Genomic DNA, 23,157 nt, shown 5'->3' with positions numbered 1-23,157 from the left:
CCACACTGGCCTAATAGACTATTATACAGGTTGAGATCTATTCACATTCACAAACACACATTTTGTTTCTTTGCAGATCGTTCAGAATTTGAGCAACTGCAGGCCAACTACACCAGCCTGACCCTGGAGAGAGATCAGCTGGAGACCAAACTGACCCTGGAGAGAGATCAGCTGACCCTGGAGAGAGATCAGCTGACCCTGGAGAGAGATCAGCTGGAGACCAAACTGACCCTGGAGAGAGATCAGCTGGAGACCAAACTGACCCTGGAGAGAGATCAGCTGCAAAGTGAAGTAAACCAGCTAAAGAGAGCAGGTGAGAGAGATTACAAACCTTTTTGAATCAATATTAATTAGTGGATTATGAATGGAATTTTTATCATGGCCTCAGTATTAGATTGAGAAAAAACACTGTCTGTGACACTTAAGAGCATTGCTCTATCTGGTGACTCCTGACAATGTGTATGTGTCTTTAATGTCCATAGAGTGTGTGTGTGTGTGTGTGTGTGTGTGTGTGTGTGTGTGTGTGTGTGTGTGTGTGTGTGTGTGTGTGTGTGTGTGTGTGTGTGTGTGTGTGTGTGTGTGTGTGTGTGTGTGTGTGTGTGTGTGTGTGTCAAGTTGAGACACAAGGGGGCAGTGTTTAGCTCTATAAGCAGCAGAGTGCCAGTGGCATTTATAGTTCATTAAATACTAGTTAAACATACAGTACAGACCACATGAAGAGACTATATTTATATAATAAATACATATGTTTACCTTCCACTACATTACCGACTGCTATTATTTCAACTTCTCTGTTGTAGAATTTATAAATCAGTGCATTGGAAATCCATGAATAAAACCTATATTTGATGTTTAGCTGGTGGATGGAAGCGGCTTGGATGCAGCTGGTATCGCATGTCTACTGAAGAGAAAAACTGGGAGGACAGCAGACAAGACTGTCTGAAGATGGGAGCTGATCTGGTCGTCATTAACAGTAAAGAAGAACAGGTGTGTGTGTGTGTGTGTGTGTGTGTGTGTGTGTGTGTGTGTGTGTGTGTGTGTGTGTGTGTGTGTGTGTGTGTGTGTGTGTGTGTGTGTGTGTGTGTGTGTGTGTGTGTGTGTGTGTGAGTGAGTGAGTGAGTGAGTGAGTGAGTGAGTGAGTGAGTGAGTGAGTGAGTGAGAGAGAGAGAGAGAGAGAGAGAGAGAGAGAGAGTGAGAGAGGGGGGGGGGGCATCCATACCTCTGCTTTAGATATCCCCTCTGGTCTTTAATGTTTATGTCCGGTAGTCCATAATGTTTTATTCCTGCTTCTGGTCAGACTGAATTAAATACACTATTTATTTACTAATATATGCTACTGTTCCACATTAACACATTTATGCTACCACATTACAGCGTTTCAAAATTCATTATAAAACGTGGGTTATTTGTTTGTTTGTTTTAATTAAAAAAGGAAAAATAGCTACAAGCTCATAACATGTCATTGTGATCAGCTCTGTTCATTAGTTGTAAGATTAGGTCATTTATAGAGGGCTAAAGTGAAGGAAATGTGTCAATCATCCACATAAACACACATGATTCCATGAAACACTAAAGCTATGAATAAATTAATGATGATTCAATCATGTACAAAAATCTTCAGGTATTCATCAGAGGATTGAACCAGGGTGGTTTATCATGGGTTGGTCTGAAGAAGACGGGTGACAACTGGATCTGGGTGAATGGAATACCAGCGACAGCACAGTGAGACATTTTACATGTTTAATTATTGTAAAATTCAATACATGTTGTTTAGTAACTGTGTGTGTGTGTGAGTGACAGTGGTGTAAAGTAACTAAGTACATTTACTCAAGTACTGTATACAATTTTGGGGTATTTTTACTTTACTGGAATATTTCCAATTTTCAGTACTTTTACTTCTACTACATCTCAGAGGCAAATATTGTACTTTTACTCCACTACAATTATTTGAAAACTTTAGTTACTTTGCAGATATAAATCATTACATTATAAAACATACATTAACCACGTTGGCCCTATTCTATATCTGCTATTTGAAAATAGCAGATCTACAAGCTCACAGTGAGCTTAGATCTACTATTTTCAAACTTTTTTAGTACTTTTACTTTTGGTACTTTAAGTACATTTTGATACCAATACTTTTGTACTTTTACTCAAGTAAATTGTTTATTCTAGACTTTTACCTTTAAGGGCGCGCTCCCACCACACTTTTCTTTTACCTCTGGGGCGGAATCTGCCAATGCTTTGTCAATGCAAATGCGTGGATTCATGGTCTTCCCAAGAATCCACGCATTTACATCTTGGCAGATTCCGCCCCAGAGGTAAAAGAAAAGTGTGGTGGGAGCGCGCCCTAACTGAGTATTTCTACAATGAAGTATTGATACTTTTACTTAAGTAAGAAAAGTGAGTACTTTTTCCACCACTGGTGAGTGACTGACTGAGTGAATGTGATTCATACATCATGGTGTTTATTCTGCAGGTACTGGAGGAGTGGATGGCCTGATAACAGTGGCAACTGTGGAGCATACGGACACAACGTAGGAGGATGTTATGATGCGTCCTGTACACTCACATTCAAGTGGATCTGTGAGAAGTGACGTTTCTCTTAAAGGAGCACTTCACCCATTTTCCACCTTATTTTCATAATTGGTCCTCACTAATGCTCATGATAAAACGGCTTCATTTCTGTTCTTCTCACTCTGTGTCTCAGAGGAGGGGCTGTGGACACTTCAGAAACCCGCCTACCAGTGACATCATCAGTAGGCAGGTTTGGTCATTTCAAACAAGATTTAATTTAAAAATACATAAAAATACATGCATTTTTTTTGTTGTAGCTTCTATTTCAGCATGTTTACTTTCCAGGAAGAGAAAAGGCTGTAGTTTCTATTAGCTTGGAATCCACATCGATGATGTCACTGGTAGGCAGGTTTGTGAACTGAACAGAAGTGTGACAGAGTGAGTAGACAGGAACGGTGCCATTGTGATTGATGAGCATTAGTGAGGACCAATTATAAGATATTGTCTGATCCCATAGCCCGAAGGGAAGGGGGGCCTTTGGCTGAGACTGTGATTGGTTGAGCCAAAACAAACATGCATGGCCCCGTTTCTGAGCTAAGCTTAGCAAAAAACTAAAGTTAGCAATAAAGCCATTTCATGAGGTCTTTGACACAATGTTTCAATAAATGTAATTACAGTATGGTTTGTACCATGTGTGCAAAAACTACATGGGGTACAGTTATTGGCATCACTGCTCCCCCTGCTGGTAGAGGCTTAAACCTGTCCTAATGCCCTGAGGACACACCAGTAAAAATACTCACTGTTCATGTTACTCCCACAGTGTGCAAATGTAACCAAATGGACCTGTAAGGGTCCATTTGGTTACATTTGCACACTGTGGGAGTAACAAATGGATACATTAAAGGTAGGGTAAGTGATATTTTTTGTTTTTGTTTTGTTAAAAAGGTTAAAGTAGTATATTGTGATAGTAATCATTGCTACAGAGTGTTTGTTGGGTCACAGGGGTCTCTCCAGCTCTTTAGTAAACACAATATAGTACATTTTCAGGCAGGTGACAACATTTAAGCCAATCAGGAGAGGGCACTGAAAATGCATTTTCTGTTTAATAAAGAGCTGGAGAGACATGGAGACTCCTTTTACTGAACAAACACTCTATAGTAATGATTAATATCACAATATAGAGCTATTTAACACTGTTACTGAACAAACACTCTATAGTAATGAGTACTATCACAATATAGAGCTATTTAACACTGTTACTGAACAAACACTCTATAGTAATGATTAATATCACAATATAGATATTTAACACTTATTTTAACCAAAGTAAATCACTTACCCTACCTTTAACACTGAGTATTTAAAATATATACCATTTAAAAACTGTTAATATTTCATTATGTAAATATGTTTAGCATTTCCAAATATAATATAATATTTTAATGTTATATAGAGTCTGGAACTACACCTCCCGAAAGCCGAGAAAGGAAGCCGTCATCTGTTCTTCATTTCTGTTCACGAAAATATTTGAAATTTTCAGATATTTTCGTGAACAGAAATGAAGAACAGATGACGGCTTCCTTTCTCGGCTTTCGGGAGGTGTAGTTCCAGACTCTATATAACATTCAGGAGGTGTAGTTCCAGACTCTATATAACATTCAGGAGGTGTAGTTCCAGACTCTATATAACATTCAGGAGGTGTAGTTCCAGACTCTATATAACATTCAGGAGGCATAGTTCCAGACTCATGACTATAGTAGTAGAAGTAGTAGTACTTACTTGTGTGCATTTTTATTCATCTCTGCTGTTGTTTTTTTTTGTGGGGGGGGGGGGAACAAACGTCAACAGACATTATTTTCATGCTTGCACTGGCTAATAATAATAAAGAAAAAATCAAATAAAAAGTTAAGCTTCAACTTTATTGTCATGTGTGTTAATACTTGTGTTGTGGCTCTCTGTCCCTTAACATAACAATGTAACACTATAGAGAGGGTCTCTCTGGTACCTGGAGAATTAGTAACATTTAATTCAATACCTTAACTTTTTTACTGCCATGGACGCGTTTGAAAAGAAAATAACGTTTTTCACACAGAACCAGGAGATAACAGGATCCAAAGATTTGCTGCTCCATTCACTTCCTGGTTAAAGTATTTGGGAAATATTCTGTATCTCGGCTCCTGTGTTTAACTAGGTATTTTTTTCAAAACATGCTATTTTCAACTTGCCGCAACTATGGAACAGATTACCATCATTACCACAATTTTCCCCTCCAAATTCTATGAGACCCCTGTGTGTGTAATGAGGGGATCAACGTACAGACAGCGTTCACAGAAAATATTCCATGATTTTTCAAAGGTAGGTAAAAAACACCAGTTTTCGCTGGCACTGGGGTGACACTATTACAGTTTTACTCTGGCAGTTAAAGAGTTAAGGGCCGTTCAGCAGCACTATAACTAACTTTATGTATTTGTTCATATCAAGCTCCGTAGACGTCCGCTCATACATCCTATTTAAGTGTTCTATGTGTCTGTGTGTGAGCGTCTGGTGCACAGCCCTTTACATTGAATTGTATTATGAAACAGTATATAAATGATTGTGTGAATGTATATTAAAACATCAAAGCCCATAAAGTCTCTCCTCGACTCCTCAGTAGAATCTTTTGAGGGAGACGGAGTGGGGGGGGGGGGGGGACCACTGGATCATTTGATGACCAAGCGGACCGGTAGGCTAGCGGTTCCGGTAGGAGACACAAAGGAGACTCTTTGTGTCTCCTGCCGGAACCGCTGCCGGTCATCAAATGATTGTCTTAGGAATGAGACAAAAACTAAAACAATATCCATGAATTCAAGTCTCCATGAGGTGAACTATCCCTTTAACCCATTAAGACCTGAAGCCCATTCTACATGTCTCCTAAATCCCAACAGTATAATGACAAACCTATGTTTTCTATGTCAGTGATGCTCAATCTATTTCATGTCAAGGACCCCCAAAATTATATCTATTTGACCGCAGACCCCCTTCTCAAAATATTTTGTTCCAGGGACCCCCAGAAGGAAAGATTTTTGTTATAAATGTTCGCTTTAAAAAAAATATATACATATATATATATATATATATATATATATATATATATATATATATATTCAAAGATTTGCACACATTTTCACGATTTTTCAAAAATAGCAGATCTACAAGCTCGTAGTGCGGCACTCGGTGCCGCACTACGAACATTTTTCCTCATTTTTTTAGTCGACAAAATCAACACTGCTCTTTATAAAACTACAAACTTTACAACTCTTTTGGTAGGATGGAATGACAGACCACAATCAGGACCCTAACCTTAACCATAATGATATCTGTTACAAGTTAAAGTCCGGAATTAAAAATGTTGAATAAAAGTACAAAAGTATTGGTATCAAAATGTACTTAAAGTACCAAAAGTAAAAGTGCTAAAATGTTTGAAAATAGCAGATCTACAAGCTCACAACACGTCGCGATGCAACGCGTTGTGAGCTTGTAGATCTGCTATTTTCAAATAGCCTATGTATAAAATAGGGCTAAAGTGGTTCATGTATGTTGTATAATATGATAATTTATATCTGCAAAGTAACAAGTAATTAAAGTTTTCTAATAATTGTAGTGGAGTAGAAGTATAATATTTCCCTCTGAGATGTAGTGGAGTAGCAGTAAAAGTACTGAACATTTTAAATACAGTAAAGTAAAAATACCTCAATACCACCACTGCTGACTGACTGACTGAACCAAAAAAGTCCACTTTCAGAGATGACTTTGAACCTGGCTGGCGCCCCTACTTTGGGCATCATGTCATTATAGGCCACAACGAAAATGTTCTAAATATCTTCAAAAATATCTGAGTGAAAATGTTGTAAAACAGCGTGGTGTAGATGTGTTGTTAGAAGAGGGCTTACTGCTCTCCTAGACGTGGTGTCTGTAGGAAGAGGTTTCTCCTTCATGCAGATCACCCTCAGGTCTTCATCCACTTCCAGGATCCCATATTTATGAGTCTCTGTGTGAGGAGAGACAGACATGATTCTACTGTAAACCATTGGTTCTCTGTGTGAGGAGAGACAGACATGATTCTACTGTAAACCATTGGTTCTCTGTGTGAGGAGAGACAGACATGATTCTACTGTAAACCATTGGTTCTCTGTGTGAGGAGAGACAGACATGATTCTACTGTAAACCATTGGTCTTCCAAACCTTTTCAGCCGAGACAAAAACGTTAAATTTGGTGTCTCCCCCGGACCCAAACTTAGAAAAATCGATTACATACATTTACCACTTAAGTTACCACTATGTAATAGCTTTTTGTAATTAATGCAGGGGTCTTCAACGTTTCCAGGCCAAGGACCCCCTAGCTGAGAGAGAGATGAAGCAGGGACCCCCTACTCTATATTGTATAAAATTGTGTTTCAGATTAAAGTTTTTTTTTTACTTAGTCTGCTCTTTTTTCCCTCTACACCTACAGCCTCTTTGCCAAAAATAGCCGATCTACAAGCTCTCAACGCCTCGCAGCGCGAGGCGTTGAGAGCTTGTAGATCTGCTATTTTCGGCTAATGTTCCCCTCAGAAAAGGAATTCTAGGGTTCAAGTGGTTAATGTAAAAAAACAAAATCCTATCACACAAAGATTTGGCGGACCCCCTATAGTAGCTCTGAGGACCCCCTCATTTTGTTTTTCTTTTCAATTCTTCTTTTTCTTTTTAATTTTGAAAATCTATCTGAAAAATTTTGATTTTAGAAAATGTTTTAAATAATTGTTGTGTTGGTGATTTATTTTTATTTTTATGCAAAACAAAAAAGAGGGACATTTAGAAATGGGACCGGCTCCCGACTTATTGTTTGGGTTGTTTCTACTGTTGGTCACTGGGAGCTGACCAGTACAACCACAGTCTTCTACTGTTGGTCACTGGGAGCTGACCAGTACAACCACAGTCTTCTACGGTTGGTCACTGGGAGCTGACCAGTACAACCACAGTCTTCTACGGTTGGTCACTGGGAGCTGACCAGTACAACCACAGTCTTCTACTGTTGGTCACTGGGAGCTGACCAGTACAACCACAGTCTTCTACTGTTGGTCACTGGGAGCTGACCAGTACAACCACAGTCTTCTACGGTTGGTCACTGGGAGCTGACCAGTACAAGCACTATGTTGAAGTTCTGAGGAAACGTGACAATATCCTCCTGACATATTGAATATCCGAGTGTGGTCCATAAAAATGTCAATAAAACCTTCAGAAGTCTAACAGAGAGCTTTACCTTCATCTTTACACTGGTAAGACAGAAGCAGACAGTTGTCTTCACTCTGTGTCTGCAGCTCACAGAACCTCTCCTTCACCCGCCTCAGACTGAAGTCTTCTCTGAACAGCGTGTCCCTTTGTTTATACACAGAAGAGACCTTTAATCACATCATCAGAGAGAAGCTGAACCCATTGGGACCGGGAACGCATCTGTGTCATTTTAAGATTTCTTTGGCTAATCAAAAATTGCAGATATATTGAAGCTATGAGCTTGTAGATCTGCTATTTTAGAAGAATCTTGAAAATGTGTGCAAATCTTGGAATATATATAATTTTTTTACTGAAATCTTTGCTTCTGGGGGTCCCTGGAACCTCATATTTGCAGATGGGGGTCCGCAGCCAAATACATACTGTTGACATGAAAAGGTTTGAGCACCTCTGATATTATTGCAAATAAAATAATATAAATTTCTTCAAAAAACTGTTAGGATTTAGAAGACATTTGTAGAATCCCCAGAAGCAAAGATTTGAGTTACAAATGTTTGTTTTAAAAACATATATATATATATATATTCAAAGATTTGCACAAATGTTCATGATTTAAACAAAAATAGCAGATCTACAAGCTCATAGCACTTGGTGCCGCGCTATGAGCTTGTATATCTGCTATTTTTTTATAGCCAAAGCAATCCAAAAATGACAGATTATTTTCCGGTCTGAATAGGTTAAGCTTCTGATTTACGATATCATCATCTTTATGGATACCCTCGTATGAAATGTGGTCATTTCATACACACCACACATCAAAGCTGGGTGTTATGTTTATAAATGGACGGTCATAGTAAAACATACCCTCCAATGACGATGACATCATCTTCTATCTCAAAGTGCTTCACAGCCAGCTGCAGACAGGCCACGGCTCCAAGACGCTCCTGAGGGAGTAAGACATGTCTTTCTGTCTTAATGGGTTAACACTGTGTTATGTAATAATGTTCATTGTGGGTGTGGGTGTCATTTAGCTTTGTTCACACACTAACACCCACTGTACGTGAACCACACCCACAATTAATGTTAGTACTTTAACCCATTAAGACCGGGAAAGAAAGGAACTGGTTGGAATAACGTGTACCTTCCACGCGCTACGTCCAACCAGGGAAACTCCCCCCTGTCAGGTGACAAGGTGGTCAGTTGGCTCTCATGCATTGAAGGAGGCATGAGCTCGGCCCTGGCCTCCCTAGGTTGGCAGAGGGAGTGTAGCGCCCAGGATTACATAGTTAATTGGCACTGGGTGTAAAAAATACAAATACAAAATCGTGGGATAAAGATTTTAAGAAATAAATAAATAAATAAAATAAAAGAGCGGGAAAGCATCTGTGTCATTTTTAGATTTCTACATAGCTCATAAAAATATATAAAATAATGGTTATAGCTCAAATCTAAAATGACATAGATGAGTTCCTGGATTGAATGGGTTAAGAATTCCCTCTTTAATTTATATATTCATATATATATATTTTTCATTTTTCAACATAATTTCCCTAAGGGTATTGCATATGGTGAAATTGTGTGTAAGAATAGGGAAGAGGTGATATTTCCCAGACATAGATTAAAAGGGTCATGACGCATCAAGCACAGTCACGCTGACCATGGGGTAATAAACGGGATATGGTCAAGAGAGCGTGGGTGGTAGGACAAATAGGATGGGCCAAAATGCCCTTTATAAACAGTGTTCAGAGAGCAAGTTGTTGAGAGACTTTGCGCGCTGTCGTTAGAGACCTGGGGTCTGTTAGAGTAATCTCACCATATCACCCGAGTTGGGGAATTAGTCTCTGACTTGTGCGAATATGAATTTAGATGCTTAATAATAATAGATGGGGTAGAAAAAAAATCTGCCAAAAACATGCGTGTATTAGACTAAAAGATCTCCCAATGTGATGATGGGTCTTATAAGGGGCCTCACCCTTTATAGCCTATTATTAGGCTGTAGTCAGGCGAGGGAAAGATTGTACGCCTTATACCTCGCTCTGCTTTAAAATAGACAACAGGTAGAAGGAAGGAATCTGGATAATTGGAAGGAACTACCAGAAGGTGATATTTTAGTTATGTCTTGTTTTATCACAGCATGGGAGGGTAAGGGTACCTATGTATTTGAGATCTATTTGGATAGAACTTTAATATTCTCATGTATGTGATATGGATTAATCTGTAACAGCTTAATTGAACATTGTATTCAATTCTACTTACTTTTACCTGAATTTTCTGCTTAAAGCTGTAAGCAATACTATAATACATTTGACATTTCCTGCATTTAAAAGAGACGTTTCACACACACACGCACACGCGCGCACACACACACACACACACACACACACACACACACACACACACACACACACACACACACACACACACACACACACACACACACACACACACACACACACACACACACACACACACACACACACACACACACACACACACACACACACACACACAGCGAACATTTGCAACTCCAATATTTGCTTCTGGGGGGATTCTACAGATATCTATGATTCTACAGATATCTATGATTCTACAGATATCTATGCTATGATATTAGTGGTGCTCAAACTTCTTCATGTCAAGGACCACCCAAAATTATATGTATTTGGCCACGGACAGTATATTATTATTATAATATATACAATACATATAATTATATGTATTTGGCCACGGACAGTATATTATTATTATAATATATACAATACATATAATTATATGTATTTGGCCACGGACAGATGTGCAAACATTTTCAAGATTTTTAAAAAAATAGCAGATTCACAAGCTCATAATAAATAATATAATAAATAAGTTTATTGTCATATCACTTAGTCTATGGGTATTCAAAAGGTAAGATTGAAAAAATAAAAAATAAATGCATATAGTGTGAGAGTTCTGCAGGCTCGCAGCAGATACCAAATATGCAAAAACCAAATACATAAAGTTGAGCATAACTCTTCAGACTGACATACATACAGGTAGGTTCTACGTACAAATATGCAGAACCTACCTTACACAAGTATTATATTAACGTCCAATATACACAACACATAAAGTAGAAACCACTTACAACAACATAGATGTGTTCCACACAGAGGTCAGAGGTCAGTGCATGGACCCAGTGTGATATTAAAGGGAATATAATATAGAATACATAATATATAATAATATAACATATATAGGACTAATATATATAATATTTAGGCTATAGCTATTAGCTCTCATTATGAACACCTGGACACATAATATAATCAGTGGTGGAAAAAGTAGCTACTCACATTTGTTACTTAAGTAAAAGTATCAATACTGCAATGTGGAAATACTCTGTTACAAGTAAAAGTCTGGTATTCAAAATTGACTTGATTATTATTTACTCATTATGCAGAACGTTTTGTATAAAAAGGTAGACTAATCTTTTGAAAATAGCCGATCTACAAGCTCACAATGTGTCGCATTGCGACGCATTGTGAGTTTGTCAATCTGCTATTTTCAAATGGCCAAAATGTATATATGGCTGAAGTGGTTAATGTATGTATTGTAATAATAATCAAAATCTACAAAGTAACTAGTAACTAAAGTTTTCAAATAATAGTGGAGTAAAAGTACAGAAAATTGGAAATACTCCAGCAAAGTAAACATACCTCAAAATTGTACGTAAGTAAATGTGCTTAAGTTACCTTACAACACTGAATATAATGTATAATATATAATATATAATATAATATAATATAATATAATATAATATAATATAATATAATATAATATAATATAATATAATATAATATAATATAATATAATAATATAATATAATATAATATAATATAATATATAGCTATCAGCTCTCATTGGAACAAACAACTATACACACTTTACTGTAGGGTCACAGCTTTCACTGTAACACTACACAACACATAAAGAGTTATAGCTCGACCAGAACCAGAGTTTTAATTCTTGTATCCTGGATAATAGTACACTATAAGTGATGATCTGACTTCTGGTTCTTTCATATTTCACGCTTTAGCTGTTATTTACGGAAATAAATCCAAACCCAAACCTGGACTTCAGCCTCTCCTCTCTGAGGTGTGTCTGTGGTAGGTGTTACATCGGAATTGGTGCCCTATTGAATCCGGTCGCGGTTGCGTTTTTCTGTCTCACATTGAGAAGTATTACACATTTACTTGAGTAAAAGTACAAACGTATTGTTATCAAAATATACTTAAAGTACCAAAATGATGCAGAAGGTTCCATTTCACAAGTTTTCAAAAATAAAAACATCCTTTGAAAATAGCAGATCTACAAGCTCACAACTTTCAATCAAATTGTCAAAGTATACTGTATATAACTGGTTTTATAATAATGATCTAAATCTACAAAGTAACTAGTGGAGAATAAACTTCAAACAACACAAAACAGCCTTTGTTTCAGTGAGTAGTGAAGTACTTTAGTTTATTTTGACTATAGTCAAAATAAAAAGACAAAATAAAAATTATAAAGACGGAGACCTCTCACTGCAGTATGTTGGCTCTATGAGCAGAGCTGTATGTCATATATATATATATATATATATATATATATATATATATATATATATATATATATATATATATATATATATATATATATATATAATATATAATATATAATATATATAGTGTAATGTTGGCTCTATGAGCAGAGCTGTATAATGTTATATATATATGTATATATAATATATAATATATATAGTGTAATGTTGGCTCTATGAGCAGAGCAGTATAATGTTATATATATATATATAATATATAATATATATAGCGTAATGTTGACTCTATGAACAGAGCTGTATAATGTTATATATATATATATATATATATATATATATATATATATATATATATATATATATATATATATATATATATATATATATATATATATATATATATATATATATATATTATATATATATATATATATATATTATATATATATATATAATTATTGTATTATTAATCACGGGAGACGTCGATTAAATGAATTGGAATAAAAACAAATACATGTATGTATTGGGTCTGACTCTGGACAGCATCCTAGTGAACTATCCTACAGTGTGTAATCCCTGGTCGGGGATCATCAATAGGGTGAAAACCACAACGATATATGACAGCCCATTTCAAGAAATAAACTCCTATAGTGTGAAATGCTCAACGATCAGACGACCCCCGAACACTTTAAAAGTCCTACAGTGTGTACCTGCCCTTAGGGATATCCCCCCAACTTTTGGGATGAAGAAAAAATAAAAATAAAAAACCTCCGACATCTACACTTCCTGGAGTACATGGTGCTTTTTTGTACCCAAATAAAGTAACAAAAAACACCAAAAAGTAACAAACCCAGAAAAAAAACTGCACACGCACAGAACGCATGCAAGCGTGCAAACTGCTGGTTTTACTGTAGCAAACAACGTGAGTCAGAAGGGGAAGTGGATACAGGAAACTCTGTTTCCTGTATTGATAAAAAAAAAAAAAAATTGTCATTGACCACAAACTGATGCACAGTCCTTATCGAGTCAATCGACATACTGTTAAAACTTTTAGTTTATCTACACATCACCACAATGTCAACACTAGTATGAACACAACAAAACAATGAACTATGTATGTGTCTTTAATCTGTTCCAGGCCTGGTAAACGCCAACGGTACTATCATCTGGGGCAGTGCAGGACATTGTGGCCTCAGGGTAGATCAAACCCAATCAAACCGGGAACGCATCCATATTTTATACTTTGGGCTATTCAAAAATAGCAGATCTACAAGCTCATAGCGCGGCACTATGAGCTTGTAGATCTGCTATTTTTGAAAAATCTTGAGCATTTTGTGCAAATATTTGAATATATTTTTAAAGGGAACATTTGTAACTCAAATATTTGCTTCTGGGGGGTCCCTGGAACAACACATTTTGAGGTGCGGGTCGGCGGCTAAATACATATCATTTTGGGGGTTCTTGACATTAAAAAGTTTGAGCACCACTGGTATAGAAACGTACGTTGTTGTTTTTTTAAACTGTAGGATTTAGAAGACATTTAGAATACCCCAGAAGCAAAGATGTGTTTAAAAAAAAAACGTAAAAATATATAGTCAAAGATTTGCAAAGATTTTTTCAAAAATAGTAGATTTACAAGCTCATATATCTGAGCAAAGGTTAAAATGTCATTTAGATAGTTGTTTAGACAGATGATAGGTTCATTGTTTTCCTGGTATCCTATAGTTTCAATGTACAGATTATTATGTTTGATATTATATTGTTTAGACTGATGCTATAGGTTCATTGTTTACCTGTGTGTGATCCTAGTTTACTGAGACACTACACTGTCTCTCTACATTCTATGTATTTGTGTTTACCTTGTTTACTGTAAGACACTCTGGATAAAGAGCGTCTGATAAATGACTGCATTGTACATTGGAATAGATTAGTGTCTTGATCAAGGTCTCAGGACCAGAGGAAGTTAAAACATCTTCCTCAAAACTTAAAACTTTTGAGGAAGATGAAACAAAGTTTTTAAGTTGACGCGTGCATTTTGTGGTAAAGAGTCTATTGGTTATTCTGCACTGTGTGCATATTATAAGGTGTGTCTAAAACAGTAGTTAGAGTCAGACCCGAACAGACGACAGATCAGAGAGCAACAGTGAAGACCAATGTAGAACCACACAGGACAAAGAGACAAAGTGAGAAGGTAACTTTTCAACACATTTAGAAACAATGCATAATTTAAGTAAATGATAACATATAAGGTACTTCTATTAAGTTGAGTTACTTTGTTTTGTCGTTCCTTAAGATGTCTGACCTGCCACTCAGACCAAGGAGGGCGAGGCACGATGGAGGAGTGAGAGAGGAGGACAGAGTTGTGGAGGAGGAAGACGAGGATGAGGAAGATGACACGGTCTACGTCAACGCAGCCAGTGTCAGAGACCAAGGCTCCGGTTCTCAGGGGGCGACAGGAGCTCAAGGTACACTCTTCCAGTGGTGGATAAAGTACTCAAATGTTTTACTTAAGTAAAAGTATCAATACTGCAATGTAGAAGTACTCTGTTACAAGTAAAAGTACAAAAGTATTGGTATCAAAATGTACTTAAAGTACCAAAAGTAAAAGTACTAAAATGTTTGAAAATAGCAGATCTACAAGCTCACAACGCGTCGCGATGCGACGCGTTGTGAGCTTGTAGATCGGCTATTTTCAAATCGCCTATAGGTATAAAATAGGACTGGTTAATGTATGCTTGTCTGCAAAGTAACTAGTAACTAAAGTTTTCAAATAATTGTAGTGGAGTAAAGTACAATATTTTCCTCTGAGTTGTAGTGGAGTAGAAGTATTGGAAATTGTAAATACTCAAGTAAAGCACAAATACCTCAAAATTGTACTTAAGTACAGTACTTAAGTAAATGCTACTGTATCCATACGGCAGGACATGCTGGGGTGTGACGATGTTATCGTAACCTTGCTAAACTAATGGCCTAAGTTATTTTTTATTTTATTTTGACCTAAGTCAGCTCCTCATGACACTGGCCACCTCTGGTAAAATCACCTATCTCCTAATTGAAAAGGATAATGCTGTTCCCTCCCCTTTTAGTATAATGGTCTATCTCCTTAGTGGGACTTGGGCCAAAATAGGCCATTTGTTGGGCCTAAGTCACATGGTTTTGTGACTTAGGCCAAAAAATTGCGAAATGATTTTGACTTCAAATGATTTTAAGTCAGGTTTAATCCTATTTAAACCCATTTAAATCTCTTATGTTACATAACTGACAGGCCTATTATATGTTAATAGTCATAAGTTGTTATATTGTAAACATTTTGGGTGAAATGATTAAGAAATATCATATAGTTTTGTTTTGGATCAGTTGTTTATTTTTTCTGAAAAACTTACGTATAGGCCATTAGTTTAGCAAGGTGACGTTATGATAAACAAACCTCAGCTTGTTTATTGTTTGCAGCAAAAGACTAAAAATACAAGAAACAACAGAAAAGGCCATTTAAAAAAGTTAATATTTTAATTTGCATTTATTAAGGAACTCTGGTATTTGAAATGTTAAAGACCTGTGTTTTATGTTGTGTAATATTTAAGGTTTTGCCTTTTCTGTGAAACACAATCAACACGTATTGCAATACGTAGCGTATCATATCCTATGAGATCAACCATTTTTTTTGCAATGCCTCACACACACACACACACACACACACACACACACACACACACACACACACACACACACACACACACACACACACACACACACACACACACACACACACACAGATCTGACGTTCATAGTGACACATCACTATGCAAAACAAAAAAAAACTAAAAACGGAAGTCTCGCTAGACGAGATTTCAATCTCGTGAACTTCCTTTTTTTGGGTTAGGGTTGCATAGTGTTCTGTCACTATGAACGTCAGATCTAAAAAATAAAATAAATAAAAAGCTATTAAAATACGCGATCTAGCACAAGGCCTATTGGCACACGTTTTAAGCTGTGGCGGACCCGGGCTGGAGTTATGAAATTATTCTACTGTACCATTCATCCTAGGATATCATAAATCATAGAAAAGTTAAGAAAACCGTGGTGCAAAATTCCCCTTTAACTATATAATAATATTCACTGCACTAGCTGCACTAAAGACTAGCTGTAGCCCTCATTCAATACCATTTTGATTATGCTTGACCTCTTGGTTCTCCAACATCTCTACGTCACTGACAACTAAGCTTCAGTCCTCTCAAAATAAACTGATTCGACTAGTACTCGGCCTTAAGCCTATATGACCCACCTAATTCCAACACACTTTGCTAGTCTGGGATGACTCAGGATAGAAGACAGGGTTAAGTTTAGTCTGGGATGACTCAGGATAGAAGACAGGGTTAAGTTTAGTCTAGGATGACTCAGGATAGAGGACAGGGTTAAGTTTAGTCTAGGATGACTCAGGATAGAAGACAGGGTTAAGTTTAGTCTAGGATGACTCAGGATAGAGGACAGGGTTAAGTTTAGTCTAGGATGACTCAGGATAGAGGACAGGGTTAAGTTTAGTCTAGGATGACTCACGGTGCGTTTTAACAGCGGGCGATTCAGGATAGTATTTTCCGGAAGTGCATTATATGTCTATGAGAGCCGGCAACTACTGGCGATAGGGCGAAGTGGGCGGGGGGGCGATGAAAGATGGATTTTCTTTATCTTTTGGACGATGTCGCCCGGCGATCGCCCGAGAGTCGCCCGCTGTTAAAACGTACTGTCAGGGTAGATTTGGGTTGTATTTGTTGATGACATGGATTAAATGTGTTAATATATTCTATACTCTGAGTCTTTTTTACTAATACATTATTCAATCAATCAAATTCCTTCTAAATGAAACATTAAATGTGGTCATATTAAATAAAGTGTAAGTGTATTGTACTGATATCCTCCAGGTGTCCAGAGAGAACTGGTCATCCAGAAAGCCATCGTCACAGCGTGTGCAGTCTGTCTGCTGCTGCTCTGTGTTCTAGGAGCATTGAGAACCACACACAAGGCCATGGACTGTGAGTATCAGCTGGTCAACTGTTAAATGACAGTAAAGTGACAATTTAAGGACTTTTAAGACCTTTTTAATACCTAGAAAACACGAGAAAATAACAAAATAATATTACTGTGTTAAAAGTAATCAAGAAACTATACTATCAAATAATATAAGAAAGAGGCAGAAATTGTGAAAATTGCCTACAAGCTCACAACGCCCCGCAATATTTATCTGTGGAACCGAGTCAAACTAAATGTAATGCCTCAACTCCTACCATTCCAAGTGCTTGTCAGGACGGGGGGTCCGTAGTTCAAATATAATTATTTTGTGGGGTCCACAGTTCAAATATGATTATTTTGGGGGTTGCGGCCTGAATAGGTTGAGACCCACACTGGTCTAGTAGACTATTATACAGGTTGAGATCTATTCACATTCACAAACACACCTGATCAGGAACACTGAGGTTTCTTGTTTGCAACAACAACTGTGTTTATGATCACATTTTGATCTTTGCAGATCGTTCAGAATTTGAACAACTGCAGGCCAACTACACCAACCTGATCCTGGAGAGAGATCAGCTGCAAAGTGAAGTAAACCAGCTAAAGGAAGCAGGTGAGAGAGATTACAAACCTTTTTGAATCAATATTAATTAGTGGATTATGAATGCCATTGTTATCATGGCCTCAGTATTATATTGGGGGAAAAAACTGTCTGTGTCAGCATTGCTCTATATGGTGACTCCCTACAATGCGTGTGTGTGTGTGTGTGTGTGTGTGTGTGTGTGTGTGTGTGTGTGTGTGTGTGTGTGTGTGTGTGTGTGTGTGTGTGTGTGTGTGTGTGTGTGTGTGTGTGTGTGTGTGTGTGTGTGTGTGTGTGTGACTCCTGTTCTGTCAAGTTGAGACACAAGGGGGCAGTGTTTAGCTCTATAAGCAGCAGAGTTCTGGTGAAAACAGAGAGGATTGCCAGTGGCATTTATAGTTCATTAAAGGTAGGGTAAGTGATATTTTTTGGTTAAAACAAAAAGTATTTTTTTAAAAGGTTAAAATACTATATTCTGATAGTAATCATTGCTATAGAGTGTTTTTTCAGTAACAGATGTCTCCCTGTCTCTCCAGCTCTTTAATAAACAGAAAATACATTTTTCGGTAGGTGTCAAAATCTCAGCCAATCAGGAGAAAGTACCCATTTTTAAGCTTAATTTGTATAGTTTTCAGTTCAAATTTTGCATGCTCATTTCTTAGTGTCATCACTTCCAATTTCACTTGTTTAATCTGTGTCCTGATTGAGTTCTCTGTCCTGGTTGGATAAAATTGGAAATGAAACTACAAAAAAAAAAAAATACATTTTCTGTTTTATAAAGAGCTGGAGAGACATGGAGACTCCTTACATGGACAGGACACCCTATAGTAACGAGTACTATCAGAACATATACCCATTTTGCAATTATTTGAAACTTTGCAAATCACTTACACTACCTTTAAATACTAGTTAAACATACAGTGCAGACCACATGAAGAAACTATATTTATATAATAAATACATGTGTTTACCTTCCAATACATTACCGACTGCTATTATTTCAACTTCTCTGTTTTAGAATTGATAAATCAGTGCATTGGAATCCATGAATAAAACCTATATTTGATGTTTAGTCATGTCGTGTCCCAGTGGATGGAAGAAGTTTGGAGACAGATGGTATTTCATGTCTACTGAGGAGAAAAGCTGGGAGGACAGCAGACAAGACTGTCTGAAGATGGGAGCTGATCTTGTGGTCATTAACAGTACAGAAGAACAGGTGTGTGTGTGTGTGTGTGTGTGTGTGTGTGTGTGTGTGTGTGTGTGTGTGTGTGTGTGTGTGTGTGTGTGTGTGTGTGTGTGTGTGTGTGTGTGTGTGTGTGTGTGTGTTCATTCATTACAAAACGTGGGTTATTTGTTTGTTTGTTTTAATTAAAAACGGAAAAATAGCTACAAGCTCATAACATGTCATTGTGATCAGCTCTGTTCATTAGTTGTAAGATTAGGTCATTTATAGAGGACTAAAGTGAAGTAAATGTGTCAATCATCCACATAAACACACATGATTCCATGAAACACTAAAGCTATGAATAAATTAATGATGATTCAATCATGTACAAAAATCTTCAGGTATTCATCAGAGGATTGAACCAGGGTGATCGTTATCCATCATGGGTTGGTCTGAAGAAGACGGGTGACAACTGGATCTGGGTGAATGGAATACCAGCAACAGCACAGTGAGACATTTTACATGTTTAATTATTGTAAAATTCAATACATGTTGTTTATCAACTGTGTGTGTGCGTGTGAGTGACAGTGATGTAAAGTAACTAAGTACATTTACTCAAGTACTGTATACAATTTGTGGGTATTTTTACTTTACTGGAATATTTCCAATTTTCAGTACTTTTACTTCTACTACATCTCAGAGGCAAATATTGTACTTTTACTCCACTACAATTATTTGAAAACTTTAGTTACTTTGCAGATATAAATCATTACATTATAAAACATTCATTAACCACGTTGGCCCTATTCTATATCTGCTATTTGAAAATAGCAGATCTACAAGCTCACAGTGAGCTTGTAGATCTGCTATTTTCAAACTTTTTTAGTACTTTTACTTTTGGTACTTTAAGTACATTTTGATACCAATACTTTTGTACTTTTACTCAAGTAAATTGTTTATTCTAGACTTTTACCTTTAAGGGCGCGCTCCCACCACACTTTTCTTTTACCTCTGGGGCGGAATCTGCCAATGCTTTGTCAATGCAAATGCGTGGATTCATGGTCTTCCCAAGAATCCACGCATTTGCATCTTGGCAGATTCCGCCCCAGAGGTAAAAGAAAAGTGCGGTGGGAGCGCGCCCTAACTGAGTATTTCTACAATGAAGTATTGATACTTTTACTTAAGTAAGAAAAGTGAGTACTTTTTCCACCACTGGTGAGTGACTGACTGAGTGAATGTGATTCATACATCATGGTGTTTATTCTGCAGGTACTGGGGCAGTGGAGAGCCTGATAACAGTGGCAACTGTGGAGCATACTCTCACAGCTTTGGAGGATGTTCTGCTGGGCCCTGTACAGCCACAGTCAAGTGGATCTGTGAGAAGTGATGTTTCTCTTAAAGGAGCACTTCACCCATTTTCCACCTTATTTTCATAATTGGTCCTCACTAATGCTCATGATAAAACGGCTTCATTTCTGTTCTACTCACTCTGTGTCTCAGAGGAGGGGCTGTGGACACTTCAGAAACCCGCCTACCAGTGACATCATCAGTAGGCAGGTTTGGTCATTTCAAACAAGATTTAATTTAAAAATAAATACAAATACATGCATTTTTTTTGTTGTAGCTTCTATTTCAGCATGTTTACTTTCCAGGAAGAGAAAGGCTGTAGTTTCTATTAGCTTGGAATCCCCATCGATGATGTCACTGGTAGGCAGGTTTGTGAACTGAACAGAAGTGTGACAGAGTGAGTAGACAGGAACGGTGCCATTGTGATTGATAAGCATTAGTGAGGACCAATTATAAGATATTGTCTGATCCCATAGCCCGAAGGGAAGGGGGGCCTTTGGCTGAGACTGTGATTGGTTGAGCCAAAAGAAACATGCATGGCCCCGTTTCTGAGCTAAGCTTAGCAAAAAACAAAAGTTAGCAATAAAGCCATTTCATGAGGTCTTTGACACAATGTTTCAATAAATGTAATTACAGTATGGTTTGTACCATGTGTGCAAAAACTACATGGGGTACAGTTATTGGCATCACTGCTCCCCCTGCTGGCAGAGGCTTAAACCTGTCCTAATGCCGTCCATCCCTGAGGACACACCAATACAAATACTCACTGTTCATGTTACTCCCACAGTGTGCACCCATTTGGTTACATTTGCACACTGTGGGAGTAACAAATGGATACATTATTATAAGTGATATTTTTGTTTTTGTTTTGTTAAAAAGGTTAAAGTACTATATTGTGATAGTAATCATTGCTACAGAGTGTTTGTTGGGTCACAGGTGTCTCTCCAGCTCTTTAGTAAACACAATATATAGTAAATGTTCAGGTAGGTGACAACATTTAAGCCAATCAGGAGAGAGCTCTGAAAATGCATTTTCTGTTTAATAAAGAGCTGGACAGACATGGAGACTCCTTTTACTGAACAAACACTCTATAGTAATGATTAATATCACAATATAGAGCTATTTAACACTTATTTTAACCAAAGTAAATCACTTACTCTACCTTTAACACTGAGTATTTAAAAAAAAAAGAGTTTGTTATACCATTTAAAAACTGTTAATATTTCATTATGTAAATATGTTTAAAATGTCCAAATATAATATAATATTTTAATGTTATATAGAGTCTGGAACTACACCTCCCGAAAGCCGAGAAAGGAAGACGTCATCTGTTCTTCATTTCTGTTCACGAAAATATATTTGAAATTTTCAGATATATTTTCGTGAACAGAAATGAAGAACAGATGACGGCTTCCTTTCTCGGCTTTCGGGAGGTGTAGTTCCAGACTCTATATAACATTCAGGAGGTGTAGTTCCAGACTCTATATAACATTCAGGAGGTGTAGTTCCAGACTCTATATAACATTCAGGAGGTGTAGTTCCAGACTCTATATAACATTCAGGAGGTGTAGTTCCAGACTCTATATAACATTCAGGAGGTGTAGTTCCAGACTCTATATAACATTCAGGAGGTGTAGTTCCAGACTCTATATAACATTCAGGAGGTGTAGTTCCAGACTCTATATAACATTCAGGAGGTGTAGTTCCAGACTCTATATAACATTCAGGAGGTGTAGTTCTAGACTCTATATAACATTCAGGAGATGTAGTTCCAGACTCTATATAACATTCAGGAGGCATAGTTCCAGACTCATGACTATAGTAGTAAAAGTAGTAGTACTTACTTGTGTGCATTTTTATTCATCTCTGCTGTATTATTTTTTTTGGGGGGGGGGGGGGGGGGGAACAAACGTCATTATTTGTATGCTTGCACTGGCTAATAATAATAAAGAAAAAATCTAATAAAAAGTTAAGCTTCAACGTTATTGTCATGTGTGTTAATACTTGTGTTGTGGCTCTCTGTCCCTTAACATAACAATGTAACACTATAGAGAGGGTCTCTCTGGTACCTGGAGAATTAGTAACATTTAATTCAATACCTTAACTTTTTTACTGCCATGGACGCGTTTGAAAAGAAAATAACGTTTTTCACACAGAACCAGGAGATAACAGGATCCAAAGATTTGCTGCTCCATTCACTTCCTGGTTAAAGTATTTGGGAAATATTCTGTATCTCGGCTCCTGTGTTTAACTAGGTATTTTTTTCAAAACATGCTATTTTCAACTTGCCGTAACTATGGAACGGATTACCATCATTACCACAATTTTTTCCCCTCCAAATTCTATGAGACCCCTGTGTGTGTAATGAGGGGATCAACGTACAGACAGCGTTCACAGACAATATTCCATGATTTTTCAAAGGTAGGTAAAAACACCAGTTTTCTCTGGCACTGGGGTGACACTATTACAGTTTTACTCTGGCAGTTAAAGAGTTAAGGGCCGTTCAGCAGCACTATAACTAACTTTATGTATTTGTTCATATCAAGCTCCGTAGACGTCCGCTCATACATCCTATTTAAGTGTTCTATGTGTCTGTGTGTGAGCGTCTGGTGCACAGCCCTTTACATTGAATTGTATTATGAAACAGTATATAAATGATTGTGTGAATGTATATTAAAACATCAAAGCCCATAAAGTCTCTCCTCGACTCCTCAGTAGAAT

General features: G+C 37.2%; 2 protein-coding genes and 1 long non-coding RNA gene across 3 annotated transcripts in view; 2 read left to right on the top strand and 1 right to left on the bottom strand.

Moving 5' to 3' along the window:
• The first annotated feature begins 198 nt into the window (after positions 1 to 198).
• On the top strand, positions 199 to 21,506 carry LOC308073750 (C-type lectin domain family 4 member M-like). Its single transcript, XM_080412860.1, has 4 exons — positions 199 to 313; positions 18,998 to 19,140; positions 19,491 to 19,597; positions 20,359 to 21,506. Exons 2-4 carry the CDS (start codon positions 19,000 to 19,002, stop codon positions 20,474 to 20,476), a joined length of 366 nt encoding a protein of 121 aa, XP_080268986.1. The 5' UTR covers positions 199 to 313; positions 18,998 to 18,999; the 3' UTR covers positions 20,477 to 21,506.
• Positions 6,447 to 8,773, bottom strand: LOC308073752. The gene is made up of 3 exons (XR_013932037.1): positions 8,629 to 8,773; positions 7,796 to 7,911; positions 6,447 to 6,544 (listed from the first exon to the last, which is right to left on the bottom strand). It is a non-coding gene; the product is annotated as an uncharacterized lncRNA (long non-coding RNA).
• Positions 14,472 to 23,157, top strand: part of LOC308105813 (uncharacterized protein) — a gene marked incomplete at its 3' end in the record, with an annotated part of 81,520 nt that continues 72,834 nt past the window's right edge. Inside the window, exons 1-4 of the mRNA XM_080456738.1 lie at positions 14,472 to 14,523; positions 14,634 to 14,805; positions 17,257 to 17,367; positions 17,862 to 17,957. Of these exons, the coding sequence (XP_080312864.1) occupies positions 14,634 to 14,805; positions 17,257 to 17,367; positions 17,862 to 17,957 (379 nt within the window). The 5' untranslated portion in view covers positions 14,472 to 14,523. The remainder of the gene's footprint in view (positions 14,524 to 14,633; positions 14,806 to 17,256; positions 17,368 to 17,861; positions 17,958 to 23,157) is intronic.

The sequence above is a fragment of the Gymnoscopelus braueri genome, assembly GCF_963280865.1.
Source record: "Gymnoscopelus braueri genome assembly, chromosome: 18".
Classification (NCBI taxonomy): Eukaryota; Metazoa; Chordata; class Actinopteri; order Myctophiformes; family Myctophidae; genus Gymnoscopelus; species Gymnoscopelus braueri.
Note: the sequence above shows the minus strand (reverse complement) of the source record. Positions and strands in the feature narration are given on the sequence as shown.

Bases quoted from the DNA above. Each gene is read 5' to 3' on its own strand.
- LOC308073750 (XM_080412860.1), top strand. From the start codon at position 19,000: ATGTCGTGTCCCAGTGGATGGAAGAAGTTTGGAGACAGATGGTATTTC. The intron at 19,141-19,490 runs GTGTGTGTGTGT...AAAAATCTTCAG, and splicing joins TTAACAGTACAGAAGAACAG to GTATTCATCAGAGGATTGAA. The intron at 19,598-20,358 runs GTGAGACATTTT...TTTATTCTGCAG, and splicing joins GGAATACCAGCAACAGCACA to GTACTGGGGCAGTGGAGAGC.